Here is a 19,869-nt window from a genome sequence, read left to right as displayed (position 1 = left end):
AAAAAAAAAAAAAAAAAAAAAAACAACATTCGCCTCCACCAGGTTGTGCTCGGAGGAAACTGGCCCCCGGAGAAACGGTGAACGCAGCGCCGAGGGTTCCGCCTGATGTGGGATCCGAGGAAAATCCGAGGAAATGCGGTTCTGGCCGTGCAAAATAAAAACGTGCGTCCAACCGACGATTTTCATAATATCGATCGCATTGACGGACCACCTTTGCTCCAGGTTGCAGATGTTGCATAAAAAAAAAAATCTTAATTTCTACCTAAATAACACAGTAAGACAAGCGGCGAGCGCTGATTTGCTCTAAAAGTCTAAATCAACATAAATGGCAAAAATAATAACAGTTAGCTCAGAGATGACTAATTTATTAGTAAATCACAATTCAAGCAAGACATATTCGGCTTAATCGGTAGAAAGGAATGTATAATATGTTGGCTGTATTAACGCACGACATGTAATTTCATTTTATAGTAGAACTAAAGAATGTATCAAAACAGAAGCAAATCTGCTTTTTTTTTATTAAGACAGATGTTTCCATAACAGTTGTATATTGTACATTCATACAGTGTAACATTTCATAAAAAAAAGATGTTTTATGCATTAATATCTTGTTTCCATGCTTCCAAACCATCAACGCATCATCCAATCCATTTGTCCAAAAAGATGCTCCCAAAATAATACTGATACACATAGTGCGTTTACAAATGGGTTCAAAGTCATCCAGAAACTTTCTGCCACTTCCAGTGTTCCAAAAGGTTTTAAATATAGACTGTAATGTTGTCATTGCAGGACGAAATTAAGACGGATGAATGAAAATGCCGACCTTGAGTAATTGACCTTGACCTGATAAAGCATTAGTTGCCTAAGACAGTAATGTTTATCTACCAAAAATTGGCAGAATACAAGTTGACTGTACTGTATCATTACAAATGGCAATAGTCTAAATCCCAAAGGCACTTTAGTTGGGGATGTAGATTAATTTCTATTGCCACTTGATATGATAGATACACATAGATATCAAAGAGTCTCAGATGTTGGTGCCAAATATTGTTGTGACCTGATAAAACTATATTTATAGAGGCGTTCATATAACAAAAGCTTTAAGCGTGTTCATTCTAAGCCTAAAATAATAAAACAATACCATCATGTAGTCACATGATCAGAGAAACTAATTGTTGAATTAAAAAGATACACAGCACACCATTACACTTTCCCTGAAATATCCAAAGCAACATTTGGATTTTGTACAATAAGTTCTACTAAGGATTTAAATGTATGTACATAATTGCCTAAATACTAAATAGCTGTCAATTGCCATTTTACACATTGTGCTTGCCACGTTTCTCAGTTAAACTTGATTTAAAGTCAGACTTTGATATAATGTGTTTGTAATTTCGCAAATTATTTTAGAAGTAATTTAAAGCACATGACATTGCATTACTAATCTGAAAATCTAAAGGCTGTTTTTTTTACTCAAATTTACAGGTATCCATGTATACTTTGCATATTAAGTAACATAAACTAAAATTTTCACAACATTTAATAGTCCAAAATAATGACCACTGCTTGTTTCCAACTTCGGGCTTACATTTGATGAGCATTGACCAGTGCTGTAAATGACACAATGTTACATAACTAATGTAAAAAATTCATTACACTGTAAATTGACTGAAAAAAAAGCAGCAAAAGCCATATAAAAACTGTTTTGGACACTACACAGTCAAGTACCAGCATCCAACACATAATGACGCTTATGTATTTTTTGTATTAAAAACATTTCTTGAAAAGCTGTGGGTGATGTGACAAAAATCCTTGCAGTGTATAGAGAAGTCAGCAACCTTGTATACAACATACATGTAATATGGAACACTGCCTTTTGGTAACATAATAATAAGGCTTTACCTTGACATGTGTAAACAAACAAACAAACAAATAAATAAATAGATAGATCAATAAATTAATCTATGCCATGCCTTTCCGTTTTACTGGTGACGGTGACTACAAGACACATTAAATTACAATCACAGGTCACTGTCAGTAACATAAATGTCAGTTTGTACAGTTATTGTGCTATCTTCACACAGGCAATGTGGTGCATTTATTCCTTTGCAGTAATTACACACCGTCAGTTCCTGACATGTTGCAGTCTGCCTCAAACACTCAACATTTTTAATCAAGCTCAGTCATTTACTGTGAGATAAATGCACAACATACCGTGATTGCTTAAAGACATCGTTCTGCAGAATGAAAAAACAAAAAAACATTGTGTCCTCTATGCATGGAGTAAGTTCAGCCGAGTTCACATAACCTCCTGTCCTGCACACAATCTAATTACACTATACACATGCCAGTCAGTGTGCAGACAAGCTCCAAGGAGGAAGTCCATAGCAGAGGTTTGTGGAGGAGATCTTGGCGTTAGGCTCCCCTGGGGAGTCCATTTCTCTACTTCACCTCATATGAACCACTCTTTTTTGCTCTCGTCAATTGTCTCTGAGAAGGCCGGGTCGTTGACTATGATGGCGGCGTCGGCGCAGTCAGCTGACTCGGCCCCCTTGGCCTCGTTGGTGTGGTAGGACCCCTTGTGACGGAACATGTGCCGGACCAAAAACACCAGGGTGCAGAGGACGATGAAGATCACCACGGCGATGACGCCTGCAGAAAAGACAGACGTGACATGACTGCGGCAGCAGGCCATAGTGAAGGAAAAGAGGAATAAAAAGACGCAACATGTGCCACTCACCACCGATAATCGCAGAGTTTCTGTTTAGACCATCCTGACTCACAGCCTCCTCGCTGAATGGGAACTGGGCACCAACTGGGAGTTAAATAAAAGCAGCACGGGTGGGTCATGTCCAATGAATGATGAAATTTATCTTTTCAGTACTAGCATGTTGCACGCATTTTATGCTAAATGCAACACACAAGACACAGGCCTGCACGTATGAATCTTTTCGCCCACGCCGTGTGGTTAAGTGCAGAGGGTGGGGGAGGTCTTAGATCGCCGCTCTGCTGAGGAAAAACACGTCAGCTGTCATCTCAGTGGGCTTCCTCGGGTTGTGCGCGGTTGGACTTGACCATATGATTGGAGGATCTCTTTTATTCTCTCGTCCTCTAACTCAACGTACCCAAGGATTACGCATTTTTGCCAGATAAAAAAAATAATCCTCTCCACAGGCCAATGGCAGATGTCTTTCACTGGGAGCACAAAAATTTGGCCACAGACCCTGCTGCCTTTTGGAAAGCGAGCGAATAGGCAAAGGAGGGCAATGAAAATTTTCTAATAGCTTTTTTTTTGGGGGGGGGAAACAAAATACAGTCCCTGGAGCGGTGGTTACGGTCAGACGGAAAATCATATAAATAAAAAATTACTATGGGAGATATAATATTCACCGGACCACCTTCTCACCCTTTCCAGGGTTAGACGCAGGGGACTTATTTTGTTGTCTGTCGCCGTATGCTGTGCTGCAGCGTTTCACAACGACAATCACTTTTCTTTATTACCACAACACAGAGCTGGAATTGTGCTGTTTTGCAAAAGGAATCTGGGCAATTGCATTGCTAGCCGTGTCTCCACATCAATTCCAGGATTCATACTGTCATGTCTTGTAGTGTTGACATTTGGCCCAGAGGAGTGTCGCATTCACGATGAGCCCTAAAGGAACAGCAGCTGCAATAACGCAGCCTAGATCTGAGAGAGCGGGAGCCATGGCAACGTCACGAGAGGTATGGATCTCCGTTTCCCTGGAGGCGACCCCGAGGCCACACTGTAAACAAGGTCGCGATCAATACCGACCTCATGCGCGCCCACGCCGCACTGAAAAACTGAGGTGAATTTACTGTGTGAACCAACGGAAGGCGATTAAGTTCTGACAGTGATCAATCGGTATGAACTCTACAATAGAAAAGCATCCATTCAAATGAAAATATTTGTCGGCTTCAGTCCCAACCATTGTAAGGAACCCATATTAAAGTGAAACTGAAGTGATTGTCATTGTGAGACACTGCAGCACAATGAAATGTGTCCTCTGTATTTAACCATCACCCTTGGTGAGCAGTGGGCAGCCATGACAGGCGCCCGGGGAGCAGTGTGTGGGGACGGTGCTTTGCTCAGTGGCACCTTGGCAGTGTTAGCAAGTAAAGCACCGAGTCCTTTACCTGATTCAGGGTGCCAGGGGTCGTAAGCGGCTGACATGGGTGGAATTGTGAGTGGGGAGGCGCCACAGTTGGATTCCACCAGCACCCCCTGGACCGAGGCGGTGGAGGATATGCCCGAGCGGAGGGCAGCCTTCAGGGGAGCTACTCGATTAAACTGCACCCGGGAGAGGCAGCCCACGAAGCCCGGGGTATTGTACTTCTCAATGATGACGGGGTCGATCTGGCCTGTTTCTGAAATGAAGATGGCAGCGGTGAAGATCCGGTTAAGACCAGATGCATAAGGAATTGTCATTTTTAATCATTACTGGTCATTCTGCATTTATTTAGCTCAGCATTAAAGACACAAACTGGTTTAAAATTTTATATTTGTTATAATGTTAAAATGTTATATTTATATTGTTTAGACACCATCGACCAGAATTCAATTCCTTGTATGTGTTTCATCACATACTTGACCAATAAACGCGATTCTGATTCAGGTGAGTTTTGAATTATCCATAACAGGATCATTTCTGTTGTGATCATAATAGACATGAGTAGTATAATCATCTTGTTGAATTAGTCTTGCATTATCCCCAACAGGATCATTTGTGTTACAGCAATTATAGAAAGGAGTAGGATAATAATCTTGGTGAATTTGGGGCTTTGTAGCCACAGAACGGCAACTGCCTCAGTCCACCTCCAAAAGTGCCTTCATTGGATATTCAGTGAGCATCTGGACCATGGAACAAGGTGGTCTAGTCTGATGAAAGAAGGACGAGATGAGAGCAGAATGCAGTATTCTGCTGAGAGTCCTGCTCGTGGACATGGACCACCTACCTGAAGAATGCTGCTAATTACAATCTCTACAGAGAATGGCATTGGAATCTCTGCCAGTTTTTGTGCAAAAAAAACCTGTTCACGAATGACATTTGGACTCCAAATCTCAATCATGCATTGCGTGTGCATGCATGTGACTGATCTGTGTAAATTTTTTTTGAAACTTTATATATATATATTATAATTAAGAAATATAGCCCATATAACTGATGTGAATCTATGAAAGTGCAAGGGTATGGGTCTTGTGCATCGTGCATATTATGCAATTACACAAGCTAAGACTGGCCTTTATTCATCCTTCCCCTTTAGCAGCAGTAGGACCAAAACCATGCAAGAAAGCAGCTTTCAGTCAACATCCTCGATGCAGGTGAAATCTGAGACATGCAGGGCTCACAACTGACTGACAAGTAAATGACAGCAACGCATGTTGATTAGAAACCGTGCGTGATGCTAATCATCCTTCAGAACAAACCTGCAGGCTGGACGAGGCCACCGAAGAGGGTCTTCCTTGTCCCTGAGCGTATCAGTCACTCTGAACTGGGTTCCATAACCCTGTCTGTCTGATCAGAGACTCTTCTGCTGTCTCACTATCTATCCTCTATGCCGCTTGGCTGTCTGTGTGCCTGCCCGTCTCTCCCTTTGTCTCTGCCTGCGTGAAGGCGGAATGTTGCTGTGGGCGTTCTGACTGGCTTCTCATAGTGCTGCAGTTCCAGGAGAACCCGGAACCTGGAAACCGGATTAGGATCGGGAGTCCGTGCTCTTTATTCAATGACATCACAATTCTGAGGTCTGATACATTCACTGAACGGGACACAGGGAAAATCTGGACTGGAGTTTGCATGGTGAACTAATATTAGAATACATGCAGGAAATGCAGGACAATGCAAGAAAAGAACAAAAAACTTACCAAAAACCTTCCCCAGGAAAATAGTTTTGACAAGGTTGAACTCGGTGTCGGAGGACTCTGGTAGACTGTAGCTGATGGATGGGTAATGGTCCAGCTGCAGAACAGAACCACAATATATATAGAACCGCATATTTCTGCTGTGCTATTCTGGTTTACAGATATCCGCTGCTTTGGCGAGGCCAACTCCGGACATCGCCTGAGTGCCTGTTTGCAGGCTTAATACCTCCATCCAGTGGTCCCTGAATGAACGACTACCCAATTTCCCTGCAGCAAAAGAACTGCTCATAAATCTTTTGCCCTCTCTCTATCCCCTCCTTCAACTTCCGATGATCAGGAAGCTTTGGCCAAAACCCACTGTTATGTAATCAGTGATGATGAGGAAGATGATGCTGGCCTTACCTGTAACTGTATGATCCTGTCCTGTCTGGAGATGTTGACGTTGTGGGGCTGTCCATTAGCCATGTTTCGGGTGTCTTGGCTGATGGTGAATGGCTCCCTCAGTCCCCCAAGATTGTAGCGGATCTGTAAGGTGCCTGTAAATGATAGATATAGTAGAAATAAGTAGATTTCAGTTAAATAATTAAAAATTCACCAACATGGCCTGACTGAACTGGCATTGTGAGCTTACCATTGTGGCGCAGAACTACAGCCAAGTAGTCCTGGGTCCTGGAGCTGATGTAGACAAGGACACTGGGGGCATTGGAGGTGCTGAAACTGAAGGTGAGCTCCTCTTGAGTAAGATTGGCCTCAGTGGTCAGAGGTCCCAATAGACCTTTATCTTCCTTGAGAGACAGGCTGCCTGAATCTGACATGAGATCGTATCGGACCAGAGTTCCCGTCTCAAAGTAACCCCCTACGTCTGTGGGAGTGATGCACAGTGCATAATCAGTGAGTCTACATAAAAAAGTGGCAAGTTCAGGTTTTAAACTACAGATAAGGTGGAATAACTAAACTTTTCTCACAGCAAGACAAACTGTGCAAACTAATAATAACAATGAACATTTGGATGCAAGTTTGGATGCACCTACTTATTTATGAGTCTTGCATTTTTTACATTACAGAACTAAACTGAAGACATATAACAACACACACAAGGTTATGTAATAAACAAAGAAAAAAGCAAACAAGATTTGTGTCTCTCCAAAACAGGGAATTTTTGCTGTGATTGCAGCGTTTCACACTCTTGTCTTCTCTCCACCACCTTAAGTTCGACAACGGGGATGGTTTTCCAACAGTCCTGAAGGTTTATGCTGAGCACTTTCTTATCATTCACTCATGTAAATAGTGAACAAACCAGCCATGAAGGTAAAAAGAGGCGACTCTGAAAAAACGTCACTTTTCTTGCTATAAAAACACATTAGATTGCATTGGATATTTCGAAATAGCCTCCATCTTAGTCGCGATAACCGCCACAGAGTAGAAGTGACCAAACGTTTGACTGGTAGTGTACAGCAAGAGTCAAAATACATACAACCAGATTTACCTTCTGTGCAGAAAGGCCCATCAAAAGCAGTGAGTGAGCAGTCACACGAGTAGCCATTGTACTTCTCCACACATTTGCCGCCATTTTGGCAGTGCACTCCATAGCTGCTGCAGTGACCTGAGCAGCCAGGCTTAACCCCAGGTGTGACCCTTGCTCTCTCTTCCAAGTCTAGGGTCACCCCATTCATCTTCAGAGAACGAACGCAACCCAAAAATCCTCTTTGCCCACTGGCAGCGCCTACATGGTGAAAAAAACCCAACATAAAAACAATGTTTACAAGGCACGTTTTACATTTATGATATATTGGTAATATAGTCAGTTACTGAGTTATTAACTTGGCGAATAATGATAATAATCAATAATTTAATGTATTGCTTGTTAATTCTATTGTGGTTTTTGTATATAAATGGTCAATATTGTGCCCATAAGTATAGTAGTAACTGAGCACATCAGCCTTTGGAACTACATTTTGTACAGACTTTTCAGACTGTAGGATATTAATTTATAATGTGGTTATTACAAAATTAAACAAGGTCTCTTGAGTCATTTCTTTTCTTGGTGGTGATCAATAACATCAAAGTACTTATATTAAAAAAGCTCTATTCAGCAGTGCAGCTTTTGCTTCACAATGTGGACATGCGTGTCTCCTTGACCCATTTGTACAATTATTTTATGGAAATACAAATTCTCATCTAAATTCCCAATAACTGAGAGGAGATACTATCCTCAAAACCATTTAAGACCAGCATCACCACACAACATTGTCGAAACGAGGAAAATACAAACCTGTTGTGAAGCCAGCCCTCCATGCAGCAGCGTAGCATTCATGTTTTGATGTATTTATGCATTATGTATGCATGCATGCCTTTTCACGCTCTCTGCACATTGTTTGGCATTTCAGTTTGAATATACCTACACAAACTTTTCTCTTATTTCCCAGGAGAAAGACGTTTGCCTCGGCCCTGGAGCAGCCTAAGGCCTGTTGGGCCGTAGCTGTTGTAAATGACTCATCTGCATGAAGCGTGGAAAGGCCTTTGTCAGCAGGCCTTGCTTTGGTGAGGCGTAATGTATTTTCAATTATGGTAAGAGTTCATTAACTCCTTTTTTTTTCATTTTTTTAACCTACAAAGGATAAAAATTTACATGGATACCTTGACTAAGATTTTTTAAAGGCAAAGTTTGGCTGGTCACATGTCTACCAGCAGGCTCAAGTCAGCATCTCAAAGTGTAAAAATGTAGCAATAGGACAAAGGACAAAAAACTTAACTAAAAGCACCCAAATCCCAATTTATATGCATCCATGACAAAATTCAAACAGCAAGCAACAAAATGAGCAGGCAAGTATCTTTTGCGGGTAATGGTCAGATGCTGTACTCTGGACTGCAAGAGACAAAACAGGCATGGGACAAATCTCTAGGCTGTCAGGGAACAGCAGACAAAAGACAGGGATGTGAACAATTTAAAAGGGTAGACATGACAAGAGATATGGCGCCACCTGGTGGGATCTGCAGTGATGTAGCGCTGTCATATTTATTTTAGTTATAGCTCTTGAACCTTGTCAGACTCTATTTGTGACACACTCTCTAAGCATGGGGATCCCAGATAGGGTTGATAATCCGTTTTGTGGTTCATATTTTTGGGCATGTCTGTCAGCCTCCCTGTCATTCTGTAGTGAGTTAAGAGAACACAGAACCAGGAACAGGGTCATCGACCTACCCACAAAGAGTTGACTGTAGAGCTGCAGACGAGTGTGGCCCTGGGGTGGAGCTAACCGGACCTCTCTGTAGCGCCGGTCCAGTTGCAGCACCGCTTCCTTGATGTTGCGTTCTGCCTCCACCTTGTGCCACTTGTCATTGTTAAGGGGCGTGGGCGATCGCACGGTTAACTCCACAGGCCCGTTTCCCACATCGAAAGAGAACGAAACAGCAGTAGGCGCTACGGTAGAAGCAAATGACTGCTGAAAGTATGCACCAAAAAGAGACAAAAACAGTTCGCAAAGCTGGACCAAAGAAGCCACAAACTTACATTTTAACTCCAGGCGAATAAAGTCTGAGCTGCCCAAATTTTCCAGAAAAACGCCATAGGTGGACGAAGTCTTAAAGTAGAAGGAAATGTCTGCACTGGTTTCTCCTTGGAAGGTAGGGAAGTGTAGATAGGAGGCAGGAGTGTTGAAAGATGCTGTGTTCCAATAGTCACCTATAAAACCACAAAAACAAACCAGGTTCACTGAAGTTCATTATTTGAATGAAACAGAACTGGCACAACCAGTGGCGGTTTTTGATATAATTTACACAAATGTGTTTTGTAAATTCTATCACACCCACATATGCGGGAACTGAGCGAAAGGGCCTCAGTGCGCCTGATGCTGGGCTGAAGTCTCACACACATTCTGTCAAAAGGGGTGGTGTGCTTCCAAATAAAGCACATTTTCATTCATAATATTGTCAATCCAAGCTCATTATGTTACACTTATTTTTTCATGAATTGTGCGAAATCGCAGAAAAAAAAATAATAATAAGTGTCTATTCATTTACATTGGGGTGGTAGAATTGGTACAGTTGGTAGGATGATGTGTTAATACTCGAGTGCAAAATTAACTTCCAATGGAAGAAGGACAAGAAAAGGTCAATGCCCCATATATGTTTATCTGGTTAAATTCAGTATGGTTCCAACAACAGGTTTTAAAATAAAATATGTGAAAGTACAATTCTTAATATGTTTTATGTTTCTGAGTGTGACTCACGGTCTCCTTGGCAACGCAATGGTCCCACAGTGAGTTTCGCCTCAGATCCAGGCCGGCTGGTGTCCCCGACGACCATGTGACTCACAGGCAAATGGTCCTTGTACATGAGAACCCCAGAATCCTCTCTCCTGATGACAGCAAATGAGGATCAACCTCATGGGGAACTGCTGAGTTGTGTGACTGTCAGCACACTTACCACTGTCTCTGGTCAGCGTCACAGTTGCAGAAGTACTTGGGGTCGGTGCAGTTGCGCTCAATCCCACAGGCACATTTTTGGACGCCCGGTCCGGATCCTCCCCAGTAGAAGTGCTTCTCGTTGCCTCTGCCAACCCACCATGTGTATGGAGATCCCTCTGGCCAATCACAAGCATTTTGCATTACAGTAGCTGGGGTGCCTGGGTGCATCTACCAGTTGCATGATGAATACATATGGGGTCACTTTAATTTTCCAACAACCAATGATGAAAATGCAGACCTAAAGTAATATTTATTATCTTGTTAGGTTATTTTTATAAGATCTACTGTTTCTTCAGGTGTGGCAAGAAAGCAAGAACACTTAATATTTTACTAGTCCAATCAAACAACCAAATTTATGTAAGTAAAATGTAAGTAAATGGCAGGTCTACAGGATGACTAAAAGAAAAATGTATAACACCAAAAAAGTGCTGTTCATGTGACAGAGCCCTTTGTTCATTACAATAAACATTTATGCATTTTTATGCAACTATATGTACAGGAATAACACAATTACCTGGCGTATTGAGCAAGCGTGACATGCGGCAGCCATAGGCCACGTGCTGCTCACAGTGTTCTGCACTGCTGGTAATGGTGTTCAACTGCAGCAGAAGAGAAGAGAGAACAGAAGAGATCCATGTGCTATTGGGCTGAGCTCAGTGGAACACCTCTTGCTGATTTGACATTTTTTACTGAGTAAGTGTACTGGCAATGGGTACCACACATGAAACATATGTGTTAATTTTTTTTTGCTGCTTTAATTTGCAAAAATCCATTTTAGTTCCATAATAGTTTACAGAGCCATGGATGTCAATAGCGCTGCTTCTATCTGAGAAGTATGAGACAAGGTTTACCTGCTCAGAAGACATGCTATAGTTCAGGTGTACAGTCACCATCTCCAGGTCTTCTCCTGAGCCCACTGGACTCTGGGCAAGCAGGTCATTTGCCACAGTTGTCCACACCTTCTCCTCTGACACACATAACACATTCATAGAATTTTCAAATTCATATCCATGCAAACAAACGCTGTTTCTGTGATTTTCACAATAATTGTTTTTCATGGTTTAATGCTGAATCATAATGACCTGTCATGTTGCAGTTCACTTTAAATGGTTCCAGTGGTCCGCTGCCATCTGGATCAATCCAGTACATGTCAGATGTCTTGCCCAAATGCTTGTAGGCTTCACAAGACTGTTCATGCACAGCTGATGGGATAAACCATTTAAACAACTTTAAATAATACATATTTTATCTCAGGGATGTTCAAATATTTATAAATATGAACTCTAAATTTCTTACATCTTTACATTTATAGTATTTAGCAGATGCCCTTATCCAGAGCGACTTACAATCAGTAGTTACAGGTACAGTCCCCCTGGAGCAACTTAGGGTTAAGTGTCTTGCTCAGGGACACAATGGTAGTAAGTGGGTTTATAGGCGAGTGTCTTACCCAATAGGCTACTACCCACTAGGCTTTTCATTCAAACAGATAATCAGTCCTTTCTGAGAGCTGAAACATCTCACATAATAGAGTAAATAACTGGCAAGTATTTTCATGTAAAGTATTTTCATTTTGCAATAAATTAATTGTGATTAATTGCGATTATTTCTTAAAAATGAATGCATATTTCACAGAGACAAGTGTGGGAAAGACGTTTTTGCTTCAATGGTACACCGCTGAACTGTATTGTGGGTAATTTTTTTCGCCTTGCTAGCAAAAAAAACATGGCACAAATGTCAGCCATTCAAATCCATGCAAATCCAAATGTACGCAGCCTTATTTAAGACTGGTAAAATTGATGTTCTTCTTATGTAATAATTTAAGTTCTTTTTCTAATGCTAAAGGGCCTTAAAGGCCAGGCTATACTGCTTATTAATGTTGCACATGGGCACAACCACAGTTACATATCATTAAGTACAATGTAAGTGACCACAGCCAAGTGTTATAGCCATGTGATAACAATATGTGGCCCTCAACAGTAAATGGACAGGATTACTAGGTGTGCTGAGGGCTGGTTAAATAATAAAAACAGGGAAGTGTAAATCCAGCCAAAACATGAAGACTGTTTTAGATAAGCCCACTTGGGGTCAAGTGTCAAGTGTAAATGCATGTGTTTCTGCTGGATACATGTTTTCCTTGTAAACCTTCTTTTTCTGTGAAAATGTTATCTCTGACTATTGAAGATTTATGTGACCACATGCATGTGGAGTAAGGATATAACTTTCTGTAGAGTCACAGGGCCACAGTGAGCAAACTTGTTTTATTTTAAAATAAGAAAGCAGCCTGAGGACACTCACGTGTGTGACAAGTGGCTCCAGTGTAACCTGTCCCTTCACAGGCGCAGCTGAACGTGTCCCATGTCTGAGAACATCGGCCTCCATGCTCACAGTGGTTGGGCACACAGCTGTGGGAAGAGAGTGGATGTGTGTTTAAAAAAGATATATATATATAAATAGATAAAACAGACAGACAGATAGATGGATAACCACCAAGTAGAAAGTTGTGCACTGCTCTCAGACCATAACATATCCATATTACATCCCACCCATGTGACCTTTACATTGTTTGAGGCTCCCTTGTGAGGCACTGTGGGATTGTAGTTCTGTATTGGATCAGTGGTGAGCCGGATCGGGTGAGAAATCCTCCTTGATCAAACACTGTGCACGACATGAATCTTTTGAAGTTCCACCCCCACTGAGCAAGATCAGTCTGAGGTTACATCTCTGCCCCATATGTATTATATTTTAGCAAAAGCTAGGTAACACTTAAAATAAAGTTTCATTGTAAGGTTGAAATGACAATGTACGGGCAATTAGCATTTTAGCCCAAACATAAAAATCTAATACATTTTTTCTTTTTCAAAAGTTTATAATTGTCTTAAATTCAGACTTTCAGGCTAATCCTGAAACTGATTTGAAATAAAATACTGTGTTTCCATGAGCTAAAAATCTTGCATATTACCCTTTATTTGTTTGTGCATCTGACATACCGGTCTATGATGGCACACATATTGAGGCCGATGTTCTCAAATGTCCCTGGTGCTCCCTGTTCCACAGCCTGTAGGTCGACTAGCTGGTCGTCAACATGGATCAGCTGCATGCAGCCCTGGAAGGACCTCTGCGTGGGAGACAAGGTGGTTCTGGGGAAGTAGCCTGACGGGAACAATGAAAAATATAACTTTTGGCTTTGCCTCCAAAGATAAATTTTCATCAGTAATCAGCAGTCAATTCGCATTCACACAATGTTCCCGATACTCGCAACTACTCGCAGGTCACACATGAAACAAATGTCAAATCAGCCACAAAACCTGGCAACTGATCCATTTTATTTTTACCTCCAAAGTAGTAGGAGCCCCCTGTATGGATCTGGATGGGGATGGTTGCTCTCACAGACGAAGTCTCATCCCCGTTGATAGTCAGCATGGCAAAACTCTCCAGCGCCAGCAGGTGGACACTATGCCACTGGCCGTCGTTAAGACCGGAGCCTGGCCAGAGAAGCACAGTGGTTTAGCCCACAGCAAGACTGAGATATTTCTGTCATAGGATCTAATAAAGCCACAGCGGAGGAAGAGAAACTAGGAAATTAGAGCAAGTCAAAATTCGTCTGCAGAAGATTTCCCTTTCAACAATTTAATTCCCAGTCTACCTGAGAGGGAACCGTAGGTTCAGAGAAAGCTTTCAAAAGACTAATTTAGAGCTCTCTCACCTGAGGATATGTCCACTCGTGTATTCTGTTTCTGTGTGACATAGATGTGAACTGTGACCTTGCCCTCCGTCAGGCTGACCTCCACTCCCCCATACAAAAGTGGAGTGAAGAGCAGAAGGCCATTGGGATTCCAGGTACGAAACATCAGACTCACTGACATGGTGTCAAAGTCAGTCCGACCAGTGAGGAGCAGAAAGCTGGTCGCATTGAAAAACACCGGAAAAGTACGGGACTCCGCACAGGAGAAGGTCAGGTTTCGCTGAATGATACAGAACATTTTCAGACATTAAATACTTTTTAAACTGCGGTCAAATTTATTATTTAACTTTTTGTATTGTCATATAATTCAATGTACTTTGGTCTTGATATATACAATGTACTTTAAAAACTATTATAAATGGGCTGAAAACAATTATAATGTACAAGTTAAACCTAACATACAGTATACCAACATTTAAATGTATAAGATATCAAGGGCAATAGATTATTTTTTACATTAAATTGCTAGTCCAAGATTTACATACTTGTATGATCCATGGCATTCCTTCCAGTGATTTAACTCCCAGTGCATTATATGGTTTATATGGCACCTACCACCATCAAATATTTACCATAACATGACAGTCACATGACAGCCACTACATGGAACTAATAAACTCCAGGTCAAGATCCCTACTGAAACTTTCTTTCACTCATGACCAATAAATAAATTTTTTTTTTATTTTGAGTGTAGATAAGATTTGAATTTGTCAAGGCACGTACGAAACTTGATGTATCCGTTTTCTTCCTGCGAACCAGATTAGTGATGTTGTTGCCATTGTAGAATATCTCTTCCATGCAGCCGACAAAGTGATCTCCTCCTGCTGAGCTTGGCTTAGATGAAGAAACTATTCCACCAAAGCTAATCTGTGAATAGAAACAAGAAAGAAAGTTTCAGGACACAATGACTGATGGGGAGTGGAGCGATAATAATTAAGGTCTGCAATTATTGCATTTTTAACTGTTTGTAATTGGGCTTTTCTGCTGTGTGGCTTCCATGTGAACCAGTTCCAGAGAGTACAGAAAAAACTTTCAGAATCAGAAATCAGTCAGAAAACTTTGTTAATCCCAAAGGAAATTGCTTATGCTACAACTGCACAGAGCGAAAGACATACAACAAGGGCACAGAGAGACCGAGAGACAGACATACATTTATGAGTATGTATAAATAAAAAATAAAATTAAAATAAGCACTAAGAATAAGTATGTATGAATGCCTAAAGCTGTATTGCACATTATGTAAGAGATAAAGAGAGTAAGATTGTATTCCTTCTCATAAAGAAATTTGCCTCATTTAAATTTTTTACACTAAGGACTAAATTCCATTAAAGCGCTTTGTATCTCCCGCTGGCATTGAGTTCTAATTGCAGCTGGCAAACAGGCAGTTCAAATAAATGATTGAATCCTTTCTGAAGCTCTGTAAATAAGTCCCTGTGGACGGTCCGTTGACTCACAATAATAGACTCTCTGTGAAGTGCCAAAAACCTGTCTGTAGAATGCATGTCACCATGTAAATTATGTTTTGAAAATTGGCTGTAAGAAACTGGAACAGCAATATGTCATAGTCGAATAATGATAATACAGCCTCCACACTATATACAGTTTCCTAGAGCAACATCAACAAACATCTGAAGACAGCAAAACGACAGCACTGCTTCTGTTCAATATGAACATTGCAACCTCTGAACACATTCTCGCCAGGAACATGAACCTGAATCTGAAGGTCACATTGAAGATGATCATGCAATGTTTAGTGTTTTATTATGCAATTAGATCCTCCATTACCTCATAGTCCAAGTCAAGGTGGTCAAATTCCCCATTGGTACGGAAGCTCTGTGTGTGCTGGTCAAGGGTGAAATTCACATTCCTCCTGTAGCGCTCAATCACCACCGAGTGCCAGTGGTCATCGTCCAGAAGGCTTCCGCTGGACACGGCCGTGTGTCCAAGAATGGAGCCGTACTGATTGCTGCCTGATGTGTAAAATGAAATGAAGTTGAGTAGAGTAGAAGTAACCAAGCATCTACAGGTACTTTCTCTATTATAGGATCTGAACGATTTGTATGCTGAAGCCATTACCCAGGTTGATTTGCAGCAACAGCTTGGCTCTCTTGAGCTCCAGCGTGAGATAATCCCCCTGCTGACCCTCCCCATGCAGGAGCACCCCGTCCCCTTTGGTAGTCTTGAACTTCAGAGAGATAAGGTCTTTCAGGATCTTCATCTTCTTCGCCCTGAAGCGATATGATATCACTCCCTGACCATCAAAGCTGATTACATCTGACCCTGTGGTAGAACGAATGAGATCAGCAAGTTGCAGGATCAAGGTTATTGAACATAACAGGGACGATGTAAAAATCTGTACTTTACATGCTAATCCGGCTCTATCTAAAATATCTGAGTCAATTACGGTTAGAAAGAATAATGTCATTTCCACACTAATTGTACAACCGAGACACTCCATCCATCTGATTCCAATGTGACACCTCTTGTTAATTATACCTGTAGGTAAACTGAGTAAACTAATACAAAAATCAAGCAGCATTTGTAACCTCAGAATATGTATGTGTTGGACTTATTGAGGTGCCCCGGTTCCACATTCTGGGCCGGAGTTTGAGGTTCAGTGTGCGTATTCTTAATTTCCTGATTGCGTGCACCTGTTGTCGTGTGTATAAATGTATCCTCATTGTGTCTAGTCTGCATCCGGACATTGTTTTTTTTTTCATGCATTCTGTGTGTGTCAGTGTCATGTTGGTGAATTGAGCGATTGCATCCATTTTTAACTGCCCTGATGGATCCCTGATAGTATGACTGTATAATGAACTTCACTTTTTGCACACAAATATGGCTTGAGACCTTTTTTTTTAAAGATTATGACATGCCCAGATGAAGGCAAGGATGTAATGTCCAACATAGCTTATTTAAACTGATTACTTATTCAATTATGATTAAAGATGGGACAAGTGCCCCTGACATTGAAAATTACCACACATTACAATGCACTGATATGCAATGCAACTATTTTTCACAGGACTTACAGTAGGAGCAGCCGTATACTTCCACCCGCAATCCGATTCGGCCTTCTTCACTCCAATCCATGGGAATAAAACGCAAAAACCGTGCCACAATGGAATACTGAAGGTCATGGCGAACTGACCTGTCAGAGTTGCGATTAGCTGCAAATGTCTGCAAGGAACAGGAAAAGTATAGTTACTTTGGAGTTAGTGGCATATTTTAATGTAAGCTTTTTTATGCAGGCTACACTTATTGGTCAGATTTAAAACATTTCCGCAGGACAGATAGCTCACCCTAGTCTAATTTATTTATATAGCAATCTGATTTCGCAATCAAGACAACTTGTAGCATTTTGAGATGAATTATGAATAAAGTTTGTATTATAAAAATTTTATTATCAAGGCTTTTCAAGGCTAAATAATGTTAATAAGCATCTCATAAACATCTAATGGGTAAAACACTCGCCTATGAACCAGAAATCCCAGGTTCAAACCCCACTTAGTACTATCGTGTCCCTGAGCATGAGACTTAACCCTGAGTTTCTCCAGGGGGACTGTCCCTCTAACTAATGATTGTAAGTGACTCTGGATAAGGGTGTCTGATTAATGCCATAAATGTAAATATAAATTAAGCGGCTTTTGACGATGACAATAGCAAACAAAGCAGCTATGAAGGTAAAAAATGAAAAAAAAAAAAAAAAAAACAGATTCATCAAACATACTTCACTTTCTCCTGCTACAAAAAACATTAAATGTATTTCTTGCCACAGAGTACGTGTGTCCAAACTTTTGACTGGCAGTGTAAATTATTTCTTGATTTGTAATTTTGCTTACATTTTGAATAACTGAAAAATTAGGCACTCATAGTGAAATAAAAATGTGGTCTGTCCATCTCTCAAAAAAGGTTTTTATATATTAAAAAGTTCTCACCCAAATGTTACCATCTTGGCAGTATGCTCTCCAATTGCTGCCTGTGTCACTGTAGAGAAACCGATACTGCTTTGTCCAATCAGAGCTGCTGTATCTGCCCTGTGTTGCTATGGCAGTGATCTGCTTCCTGGCTTTCAGGTCAATCTGCAGCCACTGGTACCTGTCAGAGTTCAAGGGGACCCACCCCCCAGCACCTGCATCAAAATGAGACAATTAAGATCTATCTATCCATCAATCCATCTATCTGATGTGTTGCTAATAACACATTCATTTTTATATTTGGTAATCATTTTAATAAAAGCGGGAAAAATGTCGTCACATGACCAAAACGGGTCTCTTCACAGAAGAGCAAAGTGAATTGACCAATTTATTTTGTCCAATGCCTAGTGGTTTTTATTGCTTAGATTTCATTTGATTCATACTTGAATGTTAATAAAAGGGAAAATATTACACACTAACTTGTGCCAAAAATTAACTAAGTAACTTTGAGCCATTATTTCAGATCAGGCCCTCTAGCTGATTGGATGGACTGCAGCAAAAAACAGTGTCTTACCTCCTCTCCTGTTCAGTTTAGCATATCCAGCTCCATAATCACTGGAAACAACAGAGGATGCAGAGAATGCACTGTACGGTAATGGGGTTGCCAAGACCTCATCACACTTCTCTGTGGAGACAGAAATGAACTTATCAGTTGTGTGTTCACAACGAAAGGTTCGGTTCCTGAACAAACTAAACCAAACCAGTGGCAGAAAAAAAAAAAAACTGCATCAACAATATAAAAATCGATTAAAGACACAACTCTATGTCTATGGCTCTGCCTGGAGATTGATTCGAAAAGTTGCTCAGGAGGACCGTCTCTGGGGACAGTGGCAAAGAGGAGGACCCTGAACAAACTGCTGGGCCAAAAACCAAAGGCCATTATGGACAATTTCAGGCAGCCTCTGTACACTGTCATAAACAGAGGAACCTGCTCAGTGACAGGATGCTTCTCCTTTGTCTCCTCTGTCCCACACACCATCAAGCTGTTCAACTGTTCTGGAGGGGGAACAGAAGGACAGAAAAGGACGGGGACCAGCTTGAACAATTAGGATCACAAACTGGAAAATTAAACATAAATAATTTATTTTCTTTGCAATCTTTATTTAATTATTACTATTGCCATTATCTATTTTTTTTATTTTTGCTTTTTTTTTTTTTGCTGCTATTTTTTAATATACATTTTAATATATATTCCAGAGCTTGAATTCTCAGTCTATGCTGGCGTACTGCTGCTAGAAACAAAATTTCCCGTATGAAATTCCAGAAAGATTAATGTTCTACCTGCCTATTCAAACTAATTTATAATAACAAAGAATAGTTAATCAACTTATATAACTAGGACTGCCAAAAATTAAACACATTTTAGACTGATGTTGGGTAAATGAAGACTAGCTACACTGTATGGTCCATATGAAATGAACATTCAAATCAATCAATCCAGCCATATCGCTGACCTCATTCAGACCTTTCTTTACATCCAGTGGGGTGAAGTTGCATCAAAAGTCAGCTAAAACCAAATTTGATTTAATTAACATGTATGTAGCGCTCGTCATTTTTAGCTTGTGTTTACTCTGCTTTTGGATTTACTATTTTTATTTTCTGCATCCACTGCAGCCTTTTACAAATCTCTGTTTTTACCATGTTTAGATTGGTGCAGTATGAGCTCATCAGCTGTGACATTCATCAGTTGCAAAGCAAGTCACACATTTTGTCTGAAAGTGAGAAGTCGTCCTGCAACACTCTTTTAGTTGTTCTCAGTCTGTCGGCCTCATAATATTAACCCTGGAAATGTTCGAGACACTGAAA

At 40.8% G+C, this 19,869-nt stretch overlaps 1 protein-coding gene across 1 annotated transcript in view; it reads right to left on the bottom strand.

Annotated features, from left to right (window-relative positions):
* Positions 1–1,522: 1,522 nt before the first annotated feature.
* The window catches only part of cntnap2b (contactin associated protein 2b), a 30,338-nt gene continuing 11,991 nt past the window's right edge, over positions 1,523–19,869 (bottom strand). Inside the window, exons 2-25 of the mRNA XM_028975996.1 lie at positions 18,578–18,688; positions 18,025–18,218; positions 17,119–17,266; positions 16,163–16,366; positions 15,872–16,056; positions 14,810–14,953; positions 14,048–14,306; positions 13,677–13,826; positions 13,332–13,494; positions 12,640–12,746; positions 11,427–11,546; positions 11,196–11,311; positions 10,859–10,943; positions 10,304–10,460; positions 10,108–10,235; positions 9,390–9,560; positions 9,081–9,299; positions 7,365–7,601; positions 6,510–6,740; positions 6,281–6,414; positions 5,882–5,975; positions 4,156–4,386; positions 2,741–2,815; positions 1,523–2,652 (exon numbers count right to left, since the gene is read on the bottom strand). Coding sequence (XP_028831829.1) covers positions 2,453–2,652; positions 2,741–2,815; positions 4,156–4,386; positions 5,882–5,975; positions 6,281–6,414; positions 6,510–6,740; positions 7,365–7,601; positions 9,081–9,299; positions 9,390–9,560; positions 10,108–10,235; positions 10,304–10,460; positions 10,859–10,943; positions 11,196–11,311; positions 11,427–11,546; positions 12,640–12,746; positions 13,332–13,494; positions 13,677–13,826; positions 14,048–14,306; positions 14,810–14,953; positions 15,872–16,056; positions 16,163–16,366; positions 17,119–17,266; positions 18,025–18,218; positions 18,578–18,688 — 3,863 coding nt within the window. The 3' untranslated portion in view covers positions 1,523–2,452. The remainder of the gene's footprint in view (positions 2,653–2,740; positions 2,816–4,155; positions 4,387–5,881; positions 5,976–6,280; positions 6,415–6,509; positions 6,741–7,364; positions 7,602–9,080; positions 9,300–9,389; positions 9,561–10,107; positions 10,236–10,303; positions 10,461–10,858; positions 10,944–11,195; positions 11,312–11,426; positions 11,547–12,639; positions 12,747–13,331; positions 13,495–13,676; positions 13,827–14,047; positions 14,307–14,809; positions 14,954–15,871; positions 16,057–16,162; positions 16,367–17,118; positions 17,267–18,024; positions 18,219–18,577; positions 18,689–19,869) is intronic.

This window comes from Denticeps clupeoides, chromosome 4, assembly GCF_900700375.1.
Source record: "Denticeps clupeoides chromosome 4, fDenClu1.1, whole genome shotgun sequence".
In the NCBI taxonomy this organism is placed as follows: domain Eukaryota; kingdom Metazoa; phylum Chordata; class Actinopteri; order Clupeiformes; family Denticipitidae; genus Denticeps; species Denticeps clupeoides.
The sequence above is the reverse complement of the archived record's forward strand: the minus strand, read 5'-3'. Positions and strand labels throughout refer to the sequence as shown.